The sequence below is a fragment of the Nerophis ophidion genome, linkage group LG24, assembly GCF_033978795.1.
Source record: "Nerophis ophidion isolate RoL-2023_Sa linkage group LG24, RoL_Noph_v1.0, whole genome shotgun sequence".
In the NCBI taxonomy this organism is placed as follows: domain Eukaryota; kingdom Metazoa; phylum Chordata; class Actinopteri; order Syngnathiformes; family Syngnathidae; genus Nerophis; species Nerophis ophidion.
In genome coordinates, this window is record NC_084634.1 from 39,932,243 (window position 1) to 39,955,643 (window position 23,401).

Sequence of the window (23,401 nt, forward strand, 5' to 3'; positions counted from 1 at the left end):
AACACTGTAAGAATGGGATGTTCTCATTCATCAGGTCATTGTCGTCTCGGGGCGTTCGATCGGTCGCGACTGGACTGTCTCGTTTGTCTTAGACGTTTCAACGCTCATCAGGGTAGACTTTATCAGTTCATGATCATAGACTTAGATTGGTCACATCTAGTCTGAGACTTCTAAGACAAACGGAACACTCCAGTTTGGTTTGACATAGAAGGTTCGCCTCATCCAAGTCGGCTTTATCAGTTCACGCTCATAGACGTAGATTTGTCAGAAATACTCCTAGACTTAGAGTGGTCAGATCTAGTCTTGAGTTGGATTGGTCGGATCTAGTCTGAGAATTAGGCGAAACGTCTTCTAAAGACAAACCGAACATTCCAGTTCGGTTTCGCTTAGAAGACATTTCGCCTCTCATCCAAGTCTGCTATCAGTTCACGCTCATAGACGTAGATTCGTCAGAAATACTCCTAGACTTAGAGTGGTCAGTTCTAGTCTCGAGTTAGATTGGTCAGATCTAGTCTGAGACTTCTGAGACGTCTTCTAAAGACAAACCAAACAGTCCAGTTCGGTTTGCCTTCTAAGACGTTTCGCCTCTCATCCAAGTCGGCTTTGTCCGTTCATGCTCATAGACTTAGATTGGTCAGAAATAGTCCTGGACTTAGATTGGTCACATCTAGTCTTGATTTAGATTGTTTACAGCTAGTCTGACACTTAGGCAAAACGTCTTCTAAAGATAGTTTAGTTTGGTTTGACATAGAAGTTTTGCCTCTCATCCAAGTCGGCTTTATCCGTTCATGCGCATAGACGTAGATTGGTTAGAAATAGTCAGTGGTCAGATCTAGTCTGAGACTTAGGCAAAATGTCTTCTAAAGACAAACCAAACGGTCCAGTTCGGTTTGACTTAGAAGACGTTTCGCCTCTCATCCAAGTCGGCTTTGTCCGTTCATGCTCATAGACTTAGATTGGTCAGAAATAGTCCTGGACTTAGATTGGTCACATCTAGTCTTGATTTAGATTGTTTACAGCTAGTCTGACACTTAGGCAAAACGTCTTCTAAAGACAGTTTAGTTTGGTTTGACATAGAAGTTTTGCCTCTCATCCAAGTCGGCTTTATCCGTTCATGCGCATAGACGTAGATTGGTTAGAAATAGTCAGTGGTCAGATCTAGTCTGAGACTTAGGCAAAATGTCTTCTAAAGACAAACCAAACGGTCCAGTTCGGTTTGACTTAGAAGACGTTTCGCCTCTCATCCAAGTCGGCTTTGTCCGTTCATGCTCATAGACTTAGATTGGTCAGAAATAGTCCAAGACTTAGAGTGATCAGAAATAGTCTCGAGTTAGATTGGTCAGATCTAGTCTGAGACTTAGGCGAAACGTCTTCTAAAGACAAACCAAACAGTCCAGTTTGGTTTGCCATGGAAGAGGTTTCGCCTCAGCCTTTATCCGTTCATGCTCATAGACTTAGATTGTTCAGATCTAGTCTAGACTAGATCTGACCAAGATTGTTCAGATCTAGTCTGGAGTAGATCTGACCAATCTAAGTCTAACATTCAGGCGAAACGTCTTCAAGACAAACCAAACAGTCCAGTTGCGATTGACTGAATGCCCTGAGACCTGTATGAATGTTGTGAGACAACCATTTCTAATAATGCTATTGCTCTATTCTAATGTCTTATCTGTGTCTACTACTTTGACTTAGAAGACGTTTCGTCTCTCATCCAAGTCGGCTTTATCAGTTCATGCTCATTGACTTAGATTGGTCAGAAATAGCCTCGAGTTAGATTGGTTAGATCTAGTCTGAGACTTAGACGAAACGTCTTCTAAAGACAAACCAAACAGTCCAGAACATGCAGAATTGTTTACAGGCAAATCTGTCAAGAATAGTTTGAAACATTGTAAGTAGTTCGTTAGTTAGTTAGTTACTTTGTTACTCAGTCGGGGTCCTCAAAAAAACAGATTCTCACTTCACTCGTGATTCTTATTAATTCCGATTGTAAATCAATTCATAATTTTCAAAAATGTGTTTATGGATTTTTTGTTCAGCATCAACTTTTAAAACATCAAAGAATATATTAAGGGAATCGGTTTGAGTCGAAAATTGCGCTGAGTCAATAATGGATTCTGGTTGGAATTGTCAACCCCAAGAACCGGAATTGAATCATGAGTTGTTGTAAGATGCACATCTCAGGTAGATAGTGAACGACCTTCCTTCTGACTTGACTCTTTCTCTTATGCTAGTAACACTTCAGAGAGTCATCAGAACAAAGTAAAAAGAACACCAACACCCACCTTCGTGTTGGGCAGAGCTCGTACTCGCCTGTCCACGGTCATAACTGGACTCATCAGTAACGACCGTCGCCTCTCACAACGCATCGTGGAGCTGGCCAGGAACCCTCAGAGCTATTTCGGTAACCTGGTGAGGGGAACTAGCCTTGACATATACTATTTGAAGCTTTTAAAAAAAATATCCATCAACTGCAGTTTTTTGGTTTGACCTGTAGGTGAAAGATCACCGAACATTCACCCTTGAGACCATGTCCAACCACTCCATGTCGAGTGAGCTGTTACAGGAGATAAGGCAGATGATGACTCAGCTGAAGAGTTACCTGCTCCAGAGTACCGAACTGCAAACCATGATGGACCCACAGCATCAATGTTCACAAGAGAAACTGGGTATGTACTTCAGCGCGGTCTGCAACCCACTTGTGCAAAACATTATAGGCTCAGAAGGAGTTCTAGTTTGATAGACAGTCATAAATTAACCGGTGAGAGTTGGACTCCGCCAAGGCTGCCCTTTGTCACCCATTCTGTTCGGAACTTTTATGGACAGAATTTCTAGGCGCAGTCAAGGCGTTGAGGGGTTCCGGTTTGGTGGCTGCAGGTTTTGGTCTCTGCTTTTTGCAGATGATGTGGTCCTGATGGCTTCATCTGGCCAGGATTTTCAGCTCTCACTAGATCGGTTCGCAGCCGAGTGTGAAGCAACCGGGATGAGAATCAGCACCTCCAATTCCAAGTCATGGTTCTCACCCGGAAAAGGGTGGAGTTCCATTTCCGGGTTGGGGAGGAGAGTCTGCCCCAAGTGAAGGTGTTGAAGTACCTAGGAGTCTTGTTCACGAGTGAGGGAAGAGTGGATGGTGAGATCGACAGGCGGATCGGTGCGGCGTCTTCAGTAATGCGGACGCTGTACCGATCCGTTGTGGTGAAGAAGGAGCTGAGCCGGAAGGCAAAGCTCTCAATTTACCGGTCGATCTACGTTCCCATCCTCACCTATGGTCATGAGCTTTGGGTCATGACCGAAAGGATAAGACCACGAGTACAAGCGGCCCAAATAAGTTTCCTCCGCCGGGTGGCGGGTCTCTCCCTTAGAGATAGGGTGAGAAGCTCTGCCATCCGGGAGGAACTCAAAGTAAAGCCACTGCTCCTCCACATCAAGAGGAGCCAGATGAGGTGGTTCGGGCATCTGGTCAGGATGCCACCCGGGATATATCTACGGGGAAGACCCAGGAGACGTTGGGAAGACTATGTCTCTCGGCTGGCCTGGGAACGCCTCGGGATCCCCCGGGAAGAGCAACCCGACCTTGGATAAGCGGAAGACGATGGATGGATGGATGAAATTAAGTTTTTCCACAAATACACAATGTTGACATCTATAGTTATATTTTGATAAACAATCATAAAGGAATCTTTCAGCACATACAAAATGTTTTGATAAAGATGAGAAAAACATGCTACTCGTAAACGGCACGTTCAAAAACAACAACAAAATATGGTTGTAGACATGAAGTTAAATCTTGAAATGCAAACTTACCCGCGCAAAATGGGTGCATATTTATGCGGGACAGTCTTAATCCCAATGTCCTTGACCCAGACCCACACAAAGATGTTCTAAACCTCCATGTTTTTACACATTTTCATCTGTTTTGTCAAGTAGAATGATGTCCGGAGCACTATATAGTTTATGTCTGGGAACGCAACCAACAGATAATCCCTCGACAAATCTTTATTGATAAAGTAAAGGGATCTACTCCAGATTGATTTTTTTTGCTGGTATCTGCTTTTTGCAGGGAAGATTTAAGCCTCTTTTGTACTCCGTTTGCACGCTTGGCTTGGTTGACCACCACTGGTTTGCACTTCCAGGAAGAAGTCATGCGACAAAATACAAGCAATGTCATGTTGTTCAGAACAGTTATTGCAGAGGGAATGAACGAATTCTGGTAGATGTGTTTTTGAGCCAGTGGCGTTCTTACTCGTCCGCCTGACGGCAGGGACGTCGAGGGTGGTGCAGGCAGGGGTGGTCGGGGTCCTCAGTTTTGAGGACGGCCTTCTTTTCCAATGTGCGCTAGGACAGTTCAGTCAAGAGGAAGTTGGTCTGTTCTGGCTATTTTCCTGGCCGGATATGTGACGCGGGAGACTTTTGTTTCGGTGGTAGCAGTCAGGAAGTTGAACCAGGATGAGATGTTTTGGATTAGTGTAGATTCGATAAGTGACCTGTAAACAAGTGTTAAAAGTCCCCAGTTTCCGGAGCAAATGTAGACGCTGTTGTGTCCTTTTGAAGACCCGAGTCAGCGAAGAGATGCGGGTTGCTACTTTGATGCATGAAGGCTTGGATCTCTCGCCAAAACATTGACTCATTCGTATAATATCTAATCATCCATCTCATTATTGTGAATTAATTGTATTATTAGACAATGCCGGGGGCCACGATGACTCCTTGTCTCGGTAGCTGTACCCATGGAGTTCCAGAAGGCCGACCTTGGCTGTACTGTACATGTAGTCCAAGGTAGCATCACGTAAGATAAAAGGCTAAGACATGTGTGTGTGCTGTCCCTGCAGAGAGCATCGTTGAGGCAGCTCTATGCAAAAGCGTCCTGAAGCCACTGAGGGACCCTATTTACGAGAACCTGGAAAGACTGCACTTCACCAACGGCAGCCTTAAGCAAATGGCACAGAAGCAGGTACAACAACATCGGTTTGCCCTTTTTTTGGGAAAATGAAAAACACCGATGTCCGTGTGGTTCTGTGTCAATTAGTCTCTAGTTCTCGGCAGCACCACCACGGCCCTAGGAGTTACCACCGCGGTCCCGGAAACCTCGGCGATGGAGAAGATTAGCATCAAATTCAGTAATCTCCATCTTGAGTACTCTCCTCAAAAGAAGACTGAACTCCTGCTAAAGGCCTGCAAGATCATCTATGACTCGATGTCTGTCAGCTCTCCAGGTAAGGGCACAAGACAAACATCCCGTACTAGCAGCCACTTGGCACACCACTCTCTCGGCTCCAGGCAAAGGCGGTGGCACACCCTCCCCTCTCTTTGTCTTGCCCTGTCTTCTTTAACCTTCTTCTAGCCTTGTTTTGCACTGCTCCCCAAAATCTAAACAATGAAACTAAATTGACAAGATCTCAGGTTCGGGGGGACCTGCCCCTCCTGACTGAACGGTTGTTGCAGGAAACACGACGGCCTCTTAGGACAAGAGGAGTGCCACCTGCCTGGCGACCCACCCTCTCAGTCTAGGACGTTAAAGATGTCTTCTTATTTGGAACCATAACAGGACGTCTGCGGATTGGAGTAAGTGTTGCCGCGGTGTATCGACAAATTGGAAGACGCTGGCAGCCCTTCAAGATACCAAAATACTGCCAGAAATATTTGGGGATGCGGGCTAAGCCTGGACAGTCAGACTTTAGTGATTTCGGACTAAATCATGAACTGGACAACATCCTACAATTAAAGAGAAAAGGTAGGAATTTATTGTTCGCTCGTTCAAAAACTGACATTCTTATCTGGATTGGTTTCGTGCGACGTGGCAAGGTCGTGGCTTCAATATTCCCCTCAAGAAGAATGCAGCGAAGACAAAACAAACTCCTTCCCTGTCAACAACACCCAGGGATTGAACTCTGTTCACCACGCCAGTGGAGTGAATCCCCTGGCCCATCAATCAATCAATCAAAGTTTTACTTATATAGCCCTAAATTACGAGTGTCTCAAAGGGCTGAACAAGCCACAACGACATCCTTGGGCAACCCACATCAGGACAAGAAAAAAAACTCAACCCAATGGGATGACAATGAGAAACCTTGGAGTAATAGTGAGAGTCCAGTCCATAGTGGATCTAACATAATAGTGAGAGTCCAGTCCATGGTGGAGCTAACAAAATATTTGAGAGTCCAGTCCATAGTGGATCTAACATAATAGTGTGAGAGTCCAGTCCATAGTGGATCTAACATAATAGTGAGAGTCCAGTCCATAGTGGATCTAACATAATAGTGAGAGTCCAGTCCATGGTGGAGCTAACAAAATATTTGAGAGTCCAGTCCATAGTGGATCTAACATAATAGTGTGAGAGTCCAGTCCATAGTGGATCTAACATAATAGTGAGAGTCCAGTCCATAGTGGATCTAACATAATAGTGAGAGTCCAGTCCATAGTGAATCTAACATAATAGTGTGAGAGTCCAGTCCATAGTGGATCTAACATAATAGTGTGACAGTCCAGTCCATAGTGGATCTAACATAATAGTGAGAGCCCAGTCCATGGTGGAGCTAACAAAATATTTGAGAGTCCAGTCCATAGTGGATCTAACATAATAGTGTGAGAGTCCAGTCCATAGTGGATCTAACATAATAGTGAGAGTCCAGTCCATAGTGGATCTAACATAATAGTGAGAGTCCAGTCCATGGTGGAGCTAACAAAATATTTGAGAGTCCAGTCCATAGTGGATCTAACATAATAGTGTGAGAGTCCAGTCCATAGTGGATCTAACATAATAGTGAGAGTCCAGTCCATAGTGGATCTAACATAATAGTGAGAGTCCAGTCCATAGTGAATCTAACATAATAGTGTGAGAGTCCAGTCCATAGTGGATCTAACATAATAGTGTGACAGTCCAGTCCATAGTGGATCTAACATAATAGTGAGAGCCCAGTCCATGGTGGAGCTAACAAAATATTTGAGAGTCCAGTCCATAGTGGATCTAACATAATAGTGACAGTCCAGTCCATAGTGGATCTAACATAATAGTGAGAGTCCAGTCCATAGTGGATCTAACATAATAGTGAGAGTCCAGTCCATGGTGGAGCTAACAAAATATTTGAGAGTCCAGTCCATAGTGGATCTAACATAATAGTGTGAGAGTCCAGTCCATAGTGGATCTAACATAATAGTGAGAGTCCAGTCCATAGTGGATCTAACATAATAGTGAGAGTCCAGTCCATAGTGAATCTAACATAATAGTGTGAGAGTCCAGTCCATAGTGGATCTAACATAATAGTGTGACAGTCCAGTCCATAGTGGATCCAACATAATAGTGAGAGCCCAGTCCATGGTGGAGCTAACAAAATATTTGAGAGTCCAGTCCATAGTGGATCTAACATAATAGTGAGAGTCCAGTCCATAGTGGATCTAACATAATAGTGAGAGTCCAGTCCATGGTGGAGCTAACAAAATATTTGAGAGTCCAGTCCATAGTGGATCTAACATAATAGTGTGAGAGTCCAGTCCATAGTGGATCTAACATAATAGTGAGAGTCCAGTCCATAGTGGATCTAACATAATAGTGAGAGTCCAGTCCATAGTGAATCTAACATAATAGTGTGAGAGTCCAGTCCATAGTGGATCTAACATAATAGTGTGACAGTCCAGTCCATAGTGGATCTAACATAATAGTGAGAGCCCAGTCCATGGTGGAGCTAACAAAATATTTGAGAGTCCAGTCCATAGTGGATCTAACATAATAGTGACAGTCCAGTCTATAGTGGATCTAACATAATAGTGAGAGTCCAGTCCATATTGGATCTAACATAATAGTGAGAGTCCAGTCCATAGTGGATCTAACATAATAGTGAGAGTCCAGTCCATAGTGGATCTAACATAATAGTGAGAGTCCAGTCCATAGTGGATCTAACATAATAGTGAGAGTCCAGTCCATAGTGGATCTAACATAATAGTGAGAGTCCAGTTCATAGTGGATCTAACATAATAGTGTGACAGTCCAGTCCATAGTGGATCTAACATAATAGTGAGAGTCCAGTCCATAGTGGATATAACATAATAGTGAGAGTCCAGTCCATAGTGGATATAACATAATAGTGAGAGCCCAGTCCATGGTGGAGCTAACAAAATATTTGAGAGTCCAGTCCATAGTGGCTGCCGCCCTTTTATACAATGCGAGATGATTATTTCATGGTGCCCAGCTGGGCGACCCGCGCACCTGATAACGATTGCGGCGTCTCTCCCGGCGCGCCCCACCTCGCCGCTCGCTTGCCGTCCACGCCTCCTTGCCTCCTCGCCGCCATCTTGGTCCGGGCTCCGGCGTGCCCTGCCTCGCTGTCGGACTGTCAGGTTCAAACACTGATGACATCTATTAATCAGACAAGAAGCAAGGAACCAAGCAGAGACAGAGTTCAATATAGCTCATGAGGAGAACGCATGGAGCTGAACACTTAGTCACAGTCTCGCCCTACGCTCTATGGTTCAGCTCCCACGTCCCTCTTTTTATTCAGAGTTCCATAGTCAACATCACTGAGGCCGCCTCAAAAAGGAGTGGTCACATATATAATGCAAACCAGGTCCTGGACGCACAGTACGTGACGGAATGGGCTGGGGGGCCTTGTGATTTCGCCCTGTCCCCGCTTCGTCTGCGTGTTGTCATCTTATCTTCGTTGAGGTCCTTGAAGTCTCTGCTTCGTCTGCGTGCTGTCATCTTATCTTCGTTGAGGTCCTTCAAGTCCTTGGCTGTTAGCGGGCTAAAACAAAGATAACATCCGTGGCTGAGGCCAACCCTCAGACAAGAAGTTTTGTCCTTGCATGTAATAGAAAAATTCTACCTCGAGCACAATAGCTAATAACTAAAGCAACAGACTTTAAGCATACTAAACTTAGTGTGATAATATATATATATGTAACTATTATGACATTTCCCTCCTGTTTATCACATGACTTCCCCAGAATCTTCTTATCCCTAATAACTTATTGTTGCCGTGTTAGATGATCGATCATCACCACAACGATCGATCTGTTGTGGTGAAGAAGGAGCTGAGCCGGAAGGCAAAGCTCTCAATTTACTGGTCGATTTACGTTCCCATCCTCACCTATGGTCTTGAGCTTTGGGTTATGACCATAGGTGAATATACGACAAGATTACGGGTACAAATGGCCCAAATGAGTTTCCTCCGCCGGGTGGTGACTCTCTCCCTCAGAGATAGGGTGAGAAGCTCTGCTATCCGGGAGTAACTCAAAGTAAAGCCGCTGCTCCTCCACATGGAGAGGAGCCAGATGAGGTGGTTCGGGCATCTGGTCAGGATGCCACCTGAACGCCTCCCTAGGGAAGTGTTTCTGGCACGTCCGACCGGTAGGAGGCCGCGGGGAAGACCCAGGACACGTTGGGAAGACTATGTCTCCCGGCTGGCGTGGGAATGCCTCGGGATCCCCCGGGAAGAGCTGGAAGAAGTGGCTGGGGAGCGGAAAGTCTGGGCTTCCCTGCTTAAGCAGCTTCCCCCGCGACCCGACCTTGGATAGGCGGAAGAAGATGGATGGACTGCCGGCCAAGCCTCTCCACAGTCTTCTTCTACGGAGCACAATGAGATGTAATCAAATAATCAGTTCTCTAACGTGGTGTAAACATGGCTGCTTGTTTGTTTAGGGCGGGCCCATGGAGCTGACGACTTCCTGCCCGTAATGATGTATGTCCTGGGGAGATCTAATCTGGCAGCCTTGATGCTGGATGTGGAGTACATGATGGAGTTGATGGACCCCGCGCTAACAATAGGAGAAGGTTGATACTCCCCCTTCCTAACCCCGATGTACCCTTCTGTGCCCTGAATTGACTCCGCATGTGTGTTCAGGTTCTTATTATTTGACCACCACCTACGGGGCTCTGGAGCACATTAAGAAGTTTGACCAGCAGAAGTCAGCGCCACGGCAGCTCAGTCGAGAGGTTCAGGACTCCATCCAGCGTTGGGAGAGACGACGCACGGTCAACCTGGAGAGTTTAGCTCAAAACCCCGTTCAGGTACAGGGGCACTCATTCTCCCAACGTTTAAACTTCTGATAGCCGGACGTTCGACAACACAACACAAAAACTAAAATGAAATCTATGTTGTCATGCTCACCTACGGTCATGATCTTTGGGTTACGACCTAAAAGACAAGATCACGGGTACAAGCGGTTCAAATGAGTTTCCTTTGTCGGGTGGAGGAGAGATCTGGTGAGAAGAGGTGAGATGAGCTGGTCTGATCTGGTCAGAATGCCCCTGGAACGTCTCCCTGGGGAGGTTTTTAGGGCGCTTCCGACCGGTAGGAGACCACGGGGAAGACCCAGGAAACTTGGAGAGACTATGTCTCCCGGCTGGTCTGGGAACACCTCAGGATCGATCAATGCAATCAATGTTTATTTATATAGCCCTAAATCACAAGTGTCTCAAAGGGCTGCACAAGCCACAACCACATCCTTCAGAGCCCACATAAGGGCAAGGAAAAACTCACAACCCAGTGGGATGTCAATGTGAATGACTGATGTAGGTGACCCCCCCATTTAGGGGAGACCAGATGCAATGTATTTCGAGTGGGTCTAGCAGCCCTTTGAGACACTCGTGATTTAGGGCTATATAAGTAAACATTGATTGATTGATTGATTGATTGATTGATTGATTGATTGATAATATTGTGAGAGTCCAGTCCATAGTGGATCTAACATAATAGTGTGAGAGTCCAGTCCATAGTGGATCTAACATAATAGTGTGAGAGTCCAGTCCATAGTGGATCTAACATAATAGTGTGAGAGTCCAGTCCATAGTGGATCTAACATAACACTGAGAGTCCAGTCAATAGTGGATCTAACATAATAGTGTGAGAGTCCAGTCCATAGTGGATCTAACATAATAGTGAGAGTCCAAGCCATAGTGGATCTCATATTATAGTGTGAGAGTCTAGTCCATAGTGGATCTAACATAATAGTGTGAGAGTCCAGTCCATAGTGGATCTAACATAATAGTGAGAGTCCAGTCCATAGTGGATCTAACATAATAGTGTGAGAGTCCAGTCCATAGTGGATCTAACATAATAGTGTGAGAGTCCAGTCCATGGTGGATCTAACATAATAGTCTGAGAGTCCAGTCCATAGTGGATCTAACATAATAGTGTGAAAGTCCAGTCCATAGTGGATCTAACATAATAGTGAGAGTCCAGGCCATAGTGGATCTCATATTATAGTGTGAGAGTCTAGTCCATAGTGGATCTAACATAATAGTGTGAGAGTCCAGTCCATAGTGGATCTAACATAATAGTGAGAGTCCAGTCCATAGTGGATCTAACATAATAGTGCAAGAGTCCAGTCCATAGTGGATCTAACATAATAGTGTGAGAGTCCAGTCCAGGGTGGATCTAACATAATAGTGTGAGAGTCCAGTCCATAGTGGATCTAACATAATAGTGAAAGTCCAGTCCATAGTGGATCTAACATAATAGTGACAGTCCGGTCCATAGTGGATCTAACATAATAGTGTGAGAGTCCAGTCCATAGTGGATCTAACATAATAGTGAGAGTCCAGTCCATAGTGGATCTAACATAATAGTGAGAGTTCTGTCCATAGTGGATCTAACATAATAGTGTGAGAGTCCAGTCCATAGTGGATCTGACATAATAGTGATAGTCCTGTCCATAGTGGACATTTTTTTGTGGTCCCTTTTATTTAGAAAAGTATCAAAAATACATTTTGGTACCGGTACCAAAATATTGGTATTGGGACAACCCTTTTGTGTTGCCATCTTTTCATACAATAATGGACGTGTGTTGAATAACTTTCAAGGGTTCGAGGAACTCTGTTGTCATGGCAACACACTCTAGGTGGCAGAACATGTAGTATCCAGGGTCCTAGACTTAGTGCAGCAGGGACCACACGATCAGTACTATGTGGAGTAATGATACATATAGAATATGATATCAATAGAGTTGAATTTTCCTATATTCCAACACAGTGTTACTGTTCAAACTGTGTAATGTTATGAATGTTGATTAATAAAACCTCTGCCTTTTTATTAATAAATACTTAGGTCTACTACACTACTGTATTTAATGTTGTCATTATGGTGGTACTTAATGAATACTTGGGTCAACTACACTACTGTATTTAATGTTGTCATTTTGGTTGCACTTAATGAATACTTAGGTCTACTACACTACTGTATTTAATGTTGTGATTACGGTGGTACTTAATGAATACTTGGGTCAACTACACTACTGTATTTAATGTTGTCATTTTGGTTGCACTTAATGAATACTTAGGTCTACTACACTACTGTATTTAATGTTGTCATTTTGGTGGTACTTAATGAATACTTAGGTCCATTACACTACTGTATTTAATGTTGTCATTATGCTGGTACTTAATGAATACTTAGGTCTACTACACTACTGTATTTTAATGTTGTCATTATGCTGGTACTTAATGAATACTTAGGTCTACTACACTACTGTATTTTAATGTTGTCATTATGGTGGTACTTAATGAATACTTAGGTCTACTACACTACTGTATTTAATGTTGTCATTATGCTGGTACTTAATGAATACTTAGGTCTACTACACTACTGTATTTTAATGTTGTCATTATGGTGGTACTTAATGAATACTTAGGTCTACTACACGACTGTATATAATGTTGTCATTATGGTGGTACTTAATAAATACTTAGGTCTACTACACTACTGTATTTAATGTTGTCATTATGGTGGTACTTAATAAATACTTAGGTCTACTACACTAATGTATTTAATGTTGTCATTATGGTGGTACTTAATGAATACTTAGGTCTACTACACTACTGTATTTTAATGTTGTCATTATGGTGGTACTTAATGAATACTTAGGTCTACTACACTACTGTATTTTAATGTTGTCATTATGGTGGTTCTTAATGAATACTTAGGTCAACTACACTACTGTATTTAATGTTGTCATTATGGTGGTACTTAATGAATACTTAGGTCTACTACACTACTGTATTTTAATGTTGTCATTATGGTGGTACTTAATGAATACTTAGGTCTACTACACTACTGTATTTTAATGTTGTCATTATGGTGGTACTCAATGAATACTTAGGTCTACTACACTACTGTATTTAATGTTGTCATTATGGTGGTACTTAATAAATACTTAGGTCTACTACACTACTGTATACTGTATTTAATGTTGCCATTATGGTGGTACTTAATGAATACTTAGGTCTACTACACTACTGTATTTAATGTTGTCATTATGGTGGTACTTAATAAATACTTAGGTCTACTACACTACTGTATTTAATGTTGTCATTATGGTGGTACTTAATGAATACTTAGGTCTACTACACTACTGTATTTAATGTTGTCATTATGGTGATACTTAATGAATACTTAGGTCTACTACACTACTCTGGCCTCGGTTAATAGCAATAATTATAAATACAAAACACAACAAATGGTAATTAGTGAGTAAATAAAAGGTAAACACAAGGAGAGCCAACCCCTTAAAAATAATCACACTACATGTGTGAAATGTCAGTGCTTCTCAGTGGTAAGAGATCCATGCTGCTGTACAGTGACTACTCTCAAGCGTACCCAAGTGTGAGCGGTGTGCTCACTGTGGTCTTCTCCCCCAGGAGTTTTTGACCGTCTTCTCTCCGGAAATTGGACGGAACCCCAAGACCTTCGCCATCCTTCCCACCACCACCGTCCTGCAGCTGGCTGAAGAATGTGCCGCACGCTTCCAACAAGGTAGAGTGGGACTGGGAGTGGGAGTGAGGGTGGGAGAGTGGGCGAGTGAGAGAGTGAGAGTGAGGGTGGAGGTGAGGGTGGCAGTGGGAGTGGGTGAGTGACCGAGTTGGAGTGAGGGTGGTGGTGGTAGAGTGGGCGAGTGACAGAGTGAGAGTGAGAGTGGGAGTGGGAGAGTGACCGAGTTGGGGTGAGGGTGCGAGTGCGAGTGTGGGTGCGGGTGCGGGTGAAGGTGAGAGTGAGAGGGTGGGGGTGGTGGTGGGGGTGAGGGTGGGAGTGGGAGTGGGAGAGTGACCGAGTTGGAGTGAGGGTGAGGGTGGGAGAGTGGGCGAGTGAGGGTGGGGGTGAGGGTGGGAGAGTGACCGAGTTGGGGTGAAAGTGCGGGTGCGGGTGGGGGTGAGAGTTGGAGTGGGAGAGTGACCGAGTTGGAGTGTGGGTGAGGGTGGGAGAGTGGGCGAGTGAGAGAGTGAGGGTGGGGGTGGTGGTGGGGGTGAGGATGGGAGTGGGAGTGGGAGAGTGACCGAGTTGGGGTGAAGGTGCGAGTGCGGGTGCGGGTGGTGGTGGGGGTGAGGGTGGGATTTGGAGTGGGAGAGTGACCGAGTTGGAGTGTGGGTGAGGGTGGGAGAGTGGGCGAGTGAGAGAGTGAGAGTGAGAGTGAGGGTGGGAGTGGGAGAGTGACCGAGTTGGGGTGAGGGTGCGAGTGCGGGTGCGGGTGCGGGTGAAGGTGAGAGTGAGAGGGTAGGGGTGGTGGTGGGGGTGAGGGTGGGAGTGGGAGTGGGAGAGTGACCGAGTTGGAGTGAGGGTGAGGGTGGGAGAATGGGCGAGTGAGGGTGAGGGTGGGAGGGGTGGTGGGGGTGAGGATGGGAGTTGGAGTGTGACTGAGTTGGAGTGAGGGTGGGAGAGTGGGTGAGTGAGAGTGAGGGTGGGATGGGTGGTGGGGGTGAGGATGGGAGTGGGAGTGGGAGAGTGACCGAGTTGGGGGGTGAAGGTGCGAGTGCGGGTGCGGGTGGTGGTGGGGGTGAGGGTGGGATTTGGAGTGGGAGAGTGACCGAGTTGGAGTGTGGGTGAGGGTGGGAGAGTGGGCGAGTGAGGGTGGGGGTGAGGGTGGGAGAGTGACCGAGTTGGGGTGAAAGTGCGGGTGCGGGTGGGGGTGAGAGTTGGAGTGGGAGAGTGACCGAGTTGGAGTGTGGGTGAGGGTGGGAGAGTGGGCGAGTGAGGGTGAGGGTGGGAGGGGTGGTGGGGGTGAGGATGGGAGTTGGAGTGTGACTGAGTTGGAGTGAGGGTGGGAGAGTGGGTGAGTGAGAGTGAGGGTGGGATGGGTGGTGGGGGTGAGGATGGGAGTGGGAGTGGGAGAGTGACCGAGTTGGGGGGTGAAGGTGCGAGTGCGGGTGCGGGTGGTGGTGGGGGTGAGGGTGGGATTTGGAGTGGGAGAGTGACCGAGTTGGAGTGTGGGTGAGGGTGGGAGAGTGGGCGAGTGAGGGTGGGGGTGAGGGTGGGAGAGTGACCGAGTTGGGGTGAAAGTGCGGGTGCGGGTGGGGGTGAGAGTTGGAGTGGGAGAGTGACCGAGTTGGAGTGTGGGTGAGGGTGGGAGAGTGGGCGAGTGAGAGAGTGAGGGTGGGGGGGGTGGTGGGGGTGAGGATGGGAGTGGGAGTGGGAGAGTGACCGAGTTGGGGTGAAGGTGCGAGTGCGGGTGCGGGTGGTGGTGGGGGTGAGGGTGGGATTTGGAGTGGGAGAGTGACCGAGTTGAAGTGTGGGTGAGGGTGGGAGAGTGGGCGAGTGAGAGAGTGAGAGTGAGGGTGGGGGTGAGGGTGGGAGAGTGACCGAGTTGGGGTGAAAGTGCGGGTGCGGGTGGGGGTGAGAGTTGGAGTGGGAGAGTGACCGAGTTGGAGTGTGGGTGCGAGTGTGAGTGGGAGTAGGGGTCTGGGTGCGAGTGCGACACGGTGAGTCCAGAAAGTATTCACACACTTCACTTTTCCCTATGCAAACGGAATATATTCATTTTTGTCCTCAAAATTCTACACACAATACCCCATCATGACAAAGTAAAGTAATTTTTGCAAATGTATGAAAAACACAACACCAACATGTACAGAAGTATTCACAACCTTTGTTTGCCACGAAGCTGAAAAGTGAGATCAGACACATTTTGTTCCAACTGATCATCCTGGAGATGTTCCTACAGCCTGATTGGAGAACAACCATCCATCCATTTTCTACCGCTTGTGCCTTTTTTGAAGCCGCAGGGGGTCGCTGGAGCCTACCATTTGTGGTAAATTCAGTTGGTAGGACCTCACACCTGTCTTATCCAAGGTCAGGTCGCGGGGGCAGCAGCCTAAGCAGGGAAGCCCAGACTTCCCTCTCCCCGGAAAAGGAAGAAGTTTGGGACCACCAAGACTCTTCCTAGAGCTGGCCGGCCGTCTAAAGTGAGGCGATTGGAGAAGGAGGACCCTGGTCAGGGAGGTGACCAAGACCATGGTCACTTTGTCAGAGCTACAACCGTGGTAGTGGGACCAGACCGGAAGCTATTTCTTACTCAAAAGTTTGCCAAAATGTAGCTGAAAGACGCTCAGACCATGGCAAACTACATTCTCTTGTCTGATGAGACCAAGATTGGAGTCTGAAAACCAGGCACCGCTCGTCACCAGGACCATACCATCCCTACGGGGAAGCATGGTGGTGGCAGCATCAGGGTGTGGGGATGGTTTGCGGTGGCAGGAACTTTCAGGATAGAGGGAAAGATGAATGCAGTACAGAGACATCCTGCGAAGAGGAGTGGGCCAAACTTGTGGCATCCTGTCCCAGAAGACTGTAATTGCTGCCAAAGGTGGATCAACAAAGTATTGAGTAAAGGTTGTGAATACTTATTTACATGTGATATCTTACTTTCTTATTGTTCATAAATCGGCAATAAAAATTCTAAAAAAGCATTAAAAGAAATTATTCACTTTGTCATTATGGGGTATTGTGTGTAGAATTTTGAGGACAAAAATGAACGTGTTCTATTTTGGAATGAGGCTGTAATCTTAAACGAAGTGAAGCGCTGTGAGTACTTTCAGTCGACACTCCTTAAATGGGCGAACTCCCTGCTGCTCGGCACAGGAAGTCACTGTGTGCTGGACTTGATGTTGTCTGACCAGACAGTGATGAGGTTTCTCTCAGAAAAGATCAGAATAGAATAGAAAGTACTTTATTGATCCCTGGGGCAACACCTTGATATCAAAACAAGGTTTGTTGACTGAAGTGCTTCACTTAATACGATAAAAGCAATTAAAGAGTGAATAATACAATACTCGTTATTAGATTTATTACATATTTTTCTTAAAAAACTGGTTTTAACTTGCTGTAATGGGTTTATGTTCTAATATCCATTCTCCAATGGACATATTGATACTTGACTTACTTGAAACAATGTGTATCATTAACTGTAAAAAAGTAACAACTTGTCTATTATGTTTTTTTTAGTATTATTTTTGTTATTGACGTGTTTTTTATTCCAACAGTCGTCCTTATTAATTAATTTAATTTAATGCTTCTATTATGTTGCTTATTTCCTGTTTTTTTTCTGTTGTATCAGCTTGGCTAGATTTTTATTCAGGCAAGTTTGGCAAATAAATATATAATAATAAATAATACTAACAATAGATAATATTACATGATCTGTACTAAATACTGTACTATGTAATGGCTAGTAAATGACATATTATAATAAATACTATCATGTATAGAACATAACAATAGATGATACATAATAATAGTTAAATAATAATATATAATATAATAAATACTATATAATATATAGTAAATGATAATAATATATGTGATAAAAATGTAAATAAATAATAATACATGATGTATTATAATAAATATTATGTTAATAATACAATCAATACTGTAATACAAATATAATGAATACAAATGATATAATAAATACTATATTATATAGTACATAACAATAAATGATATGTAATAGTTAAATAAATAATAATTAATATAATGAATACTATATAATATATAGTAAATAATAATAAATACTTAATAAAAATACAATACATACTATATAATTAATAATAATAATGAATAATTGTATTCTTTATTCTGTTATTTGAAATTAAAATACTATAACAAAAATTTTAATATATAGTACATAACAATAAATTATATATAACAATAGTTAAAAAAATGAATAATAATACTGTAATACAAAAATAATGAATACAAATGATATAATGAATACTATTTTATATAGTACATAACAATAAATGATATGTAATAGTTAAATAAATAATAATTAATTAAATGAATACTATATAATATATATTAAATAATAATAAATACTTAATAAAAATATAATACATAATACAATACATACTATACAATTAATAATAATAATAAATAATTGTATTCCTTATTCTGTTATTTGAAATTAAAATACTATAACAAAAATTTTAATATATAGTACATAACAATAAATTATATATAACAATAGTTGAATAAATAAATAATAATATATAGTAAATAATAAATATGTGATAAAAATATAAATAAATACAAATAATACATAATTTATAATAATAAATATCATAATGATACAAAAAATACTGTAATATACACACCATATAATGAATAATAATAATAATAAAATAACTGTTTTCCTTATATGTTATTTGAAAAAATAATATAACAAATACTATAATATGTAGTACATAGCAACAAATGATATATAATACTTTAATAAATAAATAATATAATACATACTATATAGTATATACTAAATAATGTGATAAAAATATAAAGAAATAATAATAATACATGATGTATAATAATAAGTATTACAATAATACAATACTGTAATATATAATGAATTATATAAATATAATAAATACAAATTGTATAATGAATTCTATATTATATCATGCATACTAATAAATGATAGATAATGGTTTGATAAATAAATAATAATTAATATAATAAATACACTATAATATATATTGTAAATAATAATAATAAATATGTAATAATATAGAAAATAATTCAATAAATACTATATACTGAATAACAATGATGAATAACTGTATTCTTGATTCTGTTATTTGAAATAAAAATAATATAACAAATAATTTAATCGATAGTACATAACAATAAATGATGTATAATAATAGTTTAATAAATAAATAATAAAAATTACATAATAAATACTATGTAAAATACAGTAAATAACACATGTGTGATAAAAATATACATAAATAATAATACATGATGTATAATAATAAATATAACAATAATAATACAATAAATATTGTAAAATATAATAAATTATATAAATGTAATAAATAAAAATTATTTAATAAATACTATATTATATAGTACATAACAATAAATGATATATAATAGTTTAATAAATAAATAATAATTAATATAGTAAATACTATATAATATATAATAAATCATAATAAAAATGTAATTAATAATAATAAATAATACAATAAATACTGTATAATAATAATAATAATAGTACATACCTATATTCTTTATGCTATGTTATTTGAAATAAAAATAATATAACAAATAGTATTATATATATTACATAACAATAATCGATATTTAATAATATTTTAATAAATAATGAATACTATATATATAGAAAATAATATGTAATAAAAAAATAATTAATAAATAATAATACATGATGTATAATAAGCATTATAATAAATAATAATAATAATACAATAAATACTGTAGTATATAATAAATGATATTAGTATAATACTATAAATACAACAATATGTAGTACATAACAAATGATATACAATGGTTTGACAAATAAATAATAATGAATATCATAAATACTATATAATATATTGTAAAACAAAATAATTAATAAATAAATGCAATACATACTGTATATTAAATAAATCAATAACTGTATTTTTTATGCTGTGTTATTTAAAATAGACAACTTTTTTTAAGCTATTATATGTAACTATTTTAGCAGACAGCAAGTATCATGTCGGTATCGCTGATATCAGCCTGGATCTTACTGGATGTAGTCAGTATGGCACACCACTACATAATCACTCATTTTCCTCACTTGCGACGACAAAGTCCCTTCAGAGTTTGTCCCCCAAACGCCTGGTCTTATTATGGTCTGTCCTCCTCTCTGCCGCAGACTCCTACATCCTCAGCGTCCTCGTGGACGGCGTCCTTCGGTCCCCGGCCGACACGGAGCTGGCCCTGGCCGTGAAGTACCAGGGCTTCGTCTACCACCCCGCCGACCAATCAGACAAGCCGACAGTCCGCAGCTGCCCCAAAGGCCCGCCCCCCCGACCTCCCGCTCACAGCAACTTGAAAAACATTCCAGACGGTCGGGAAGCGGAGGAAAGTCTCATCTCCTGGTAACTGCCGTCACAACCTCAGGGGAACTGGAATTGCTGTTTGTCATTCACAATGGTTATGAGACACAAGGCCGATGTTTGTTTGTTTTTATACGTCGCAACACGTAAATAAACCTAAATAAAAATACCATTGAATGGAGTCAATGACAAGTTTGCTATTATGCCCACATAACCCAATAAAAAGCACCAATAATGCTCCATTTATATTTATATATATTGGACATGATTGTGTGTGTGTGTGTGTGTGTGTGCGTGCGTGCGTGTGTGCGCGCGTGCGTGCGTGTGTGTACATATATATGTGTGTATGTATGTATGTATGTATATATATATATGTGTATATGTATGTGTATATATATAATATATATATATATATATACATGTGTGTGTGTGTACAGTATATATGTACAGTTTATTTATGTGTGTGTATATATATATATACATATGTGTGCATGTGTGTGTATGTATATATTTGTATGTATGCATATATTTACGTATATGTACATATCTACACGTATATTTATGTATATACACAATTATAAATATGCATATATATATATATACATGTATATAAATATATATGTAATGTGATCTTCGCTGTTACTCACAGGACCAAGGATAGTACAGTGGTTAAGGCTCCTGACTTGGAATGAGAGGTCCTGGTTTCAAACCCCACTCTGGTTGATGGTATTTTGTTCAACCTCATCATATTTAACAGAGGTAGGGTTCGTATATAACATTTGTTTATGGAAAAAAAAACAAAATTTCCACACCAAGGATAGCTCAGTGGTTAAGACTGCTGACTTGGAGTGCGAAGTACTGGGTTCGAATCGCACTCTGGTTGAAGGTATTTCGTTCTACCTCATGATACTTTACTGAGCCATGAGTCTCTGATTAGATTTGTGTATGAAAAAAAATCTTCACTCCGCGAGACCCAGGATAGTCCAGTGGTTAGGACTGATGTCTCGGGTGGGAGGGAGCTGGGTTCAAATCCAGCCTGGGTTGACATGTAATTTGCACAACAGGCTGGTGGCTTTGAGGTGACATATATTGTGACTGTCTTGTGTAATGTTAAAAACTTATTTAATTAACTTTTTTTTTCTTATCCAATTAACCTATTTTCTTTTAATTGTACCCAGGAGAGCTCATTAGTCAACGCTCTTTATTATTTACTTTTTACTCCTATTCCCCCCCACCTCAGGAATTACACTCACTCGCACACACACACAGGTAACCCCTGAGGTGTCATTATTGACTATTTGAATATTTTTTTTTATTTTCTATTATTATTTAGTTTTGACTGAATTGTTCAACTATATGTTAATCAAACAAGTAGCACATAACATTACTCTGTGTGGGGGAGAAGAAACACCCCACAATGTATGTCGTTTTGACGCCATACAGCCAAATTACTGAGTCCCTGTGTGGGACTTGAACTCAGTCCCCATGTATCAGGAGCCCACAGTGTTGACCATTGAGCTATCCTGGGTCCCGTTAAGTCTTGGTTTTCGGTCATATACAAATGGAATCAGTGAACTATGATCGAGGGATAACATAAAACAAGGTCTTCCAAGTCATGGATTTGAACCCAGTAGTACTGTGTGAGAGGCAGCAGTCTTAACCATTGAACCATCCTGGGTGTTGTAGAATCGGATTTTTCTCACTATACAAATTGAATCATTTAACTATAATAGGTAAAGCAAAAAACTAGCAAGTCCAGGTACGGATTCGAACCTACTTTTACTAACTGAGAGGTAGCACTGTTAACCATTAAGCTACCCTCAGTCTTGTCGTAGGTGTAGTCTGGCTCACTCACCAATGTAATCGTGACAGCTCTTGCAGTAAAATATGTGGAACAAAATTTCGAACTTAAGTTACTCATCAAACCAATTGGGATTCAAACCCAGTACCCCTGTATTAAGAGTCCACAGTGTTGACCACTTAGCTATTCTCGGTCCCGTTAAGTTTTGGTTTTCGCTCAGCTCATATACAAATGGAATCAGTTAATTATGATCGAGGGATAACATAAAAAAAGGTCTTCCAACTCTTGGATTTGAACCCAGTAGTACTGCGTGAGAGGCAGCAGTCTTAACCATTGAACCATCCTGGGTGTTGTTGAATCAGATTTTTCTCACTATACAAATTGAATCATTTAACTATAATAGGTGAAGCAAAAAACTAGCAAGTCCAGGTATGGATTTGAACCCACTTTTACTGACTGAGAGGTAGCAGTCTTAACCATTAAGCTACCCTCAGTCTTGTCGTAGGTGTAGTCTGGCTCACTCACCAATGTAATCGTGACAGATAGCGCAGTAAAATATGTGGAACAAAATTTCGAACCTAAGTTACACATCAAACCAATTGGGATACAAACCCAGTACCCCTGTATTAAGAGACCACAGTGTTAACCACTTAGCTATCCTTGGACCCTTCAGGACCTGATTTTCTCTCATATACAAATGTAATCAGTCAACTATGATCGAGGGATAACATAAAACAAGGTCTGCCAAGTCATGGATGTGAACCCAGTAGTACTGTGTGAGAGGTAGCAGTCTTAAGCATTAAGCTACCCTCAGTCTTGTTGTAGGTGTAGTCTGGCTCACTCACCAATGTAATCGTGACAGATCTTGCAGTAAAATATGTGGAACAAAATGTCGAACTTAAGTTACACATCAAACCAATTGGGATACAAACCCAGTACCCCTGTATTAAGAGTCCACAGTGTTAACCCCTAGAGGGGGGGGGGGGGGGGGGGGGGGGTTGCCCACATCTGATTTCCTCTCCAAGGTTTCTCATAGTCAGCATTGTCACTGGCGTCCCACTGGATGTGAATTCTCCCTGCCCACTGGGTGTGAGTTTTCCTTGCCCTTTTGTGGGTTCTTCCGAGGATGTTGTAGTCGTAATGATTTGTGCAGTCCTTTGAGACATTTGTCATTTGGCGCTATATAAATAAACATTGATTGATTGATTAACCACTTAGCTATCCTTGGTCCTTTCAAGACATGATTTTCTCTCATATACAAATGTAATCAGTCAACTATGAACGAGGGGAAACAAAATACAAGATCTTCCAAGGTATGGATTTGAACCTAGTGGTACTGTGTGAGAGGCAGCAGTCTTAACCACTGAGCCATCCTAGGTCTTATTGACAATATATTATTCTTAATATACAAATGCAATCATTAAACTATGATAGGTGAAACAAAAAAAAGTTATACCAAGTTGTGGATTTGATCCTAGTAATACAGAGTGAAAGGCAGCAGTCTGAACAATTGA

General features: G+C 41.4%; 1 protein-coding gene across 2 annotated transcripts in view; it reads left to right on the forward strand.

Moving 5' to 3' along the window:
- rin3 (Ras and Rab interactor 3) overlaps positions 1–20,267 on the forward strand; it is a 54,027-nt gene extending 33,760 nt beyond the window's left edge. For both annotated transcript variants that reach the window (XM_061886495.1, XM_061886496.1), the window contains 8 exons: positions 2,232–2,409; positions 2,495–2,666; positions 4,827–4,948; positions 5,024–5,210; positions 9,629–9,760; positions 9,831–9,997; positions 13,625–13,739; positions 19,903–20,267. In XM_061886495.1, coding sequence (XP_061742479.1) covers positions 2,232–2,409; positions 2,495–2,666; positions 4,827–4,948; positions 5,024–5,210; positions 9,629–9,760; positions 9,831–9,997; positions 13,625–13,739; positions 19,903–20,132 — 1,303 coding nt within the window. In that variant the 3' untranslated portion in view covers positions 20,133–20,267. The remainder of the gene's footprint in view (positions 1–2,231; positions 2,410–2,494; positions 2,667–4,826; positions 4,949–5,023; positions 5,211–9,628; positions 9,761–9,830; positions 9,998–13,624; positions 13,740–19,902) is intronic.
- The last annotated feature ends 3,134 nt before the right edge of the window (positions 20,268–23,401 follow it).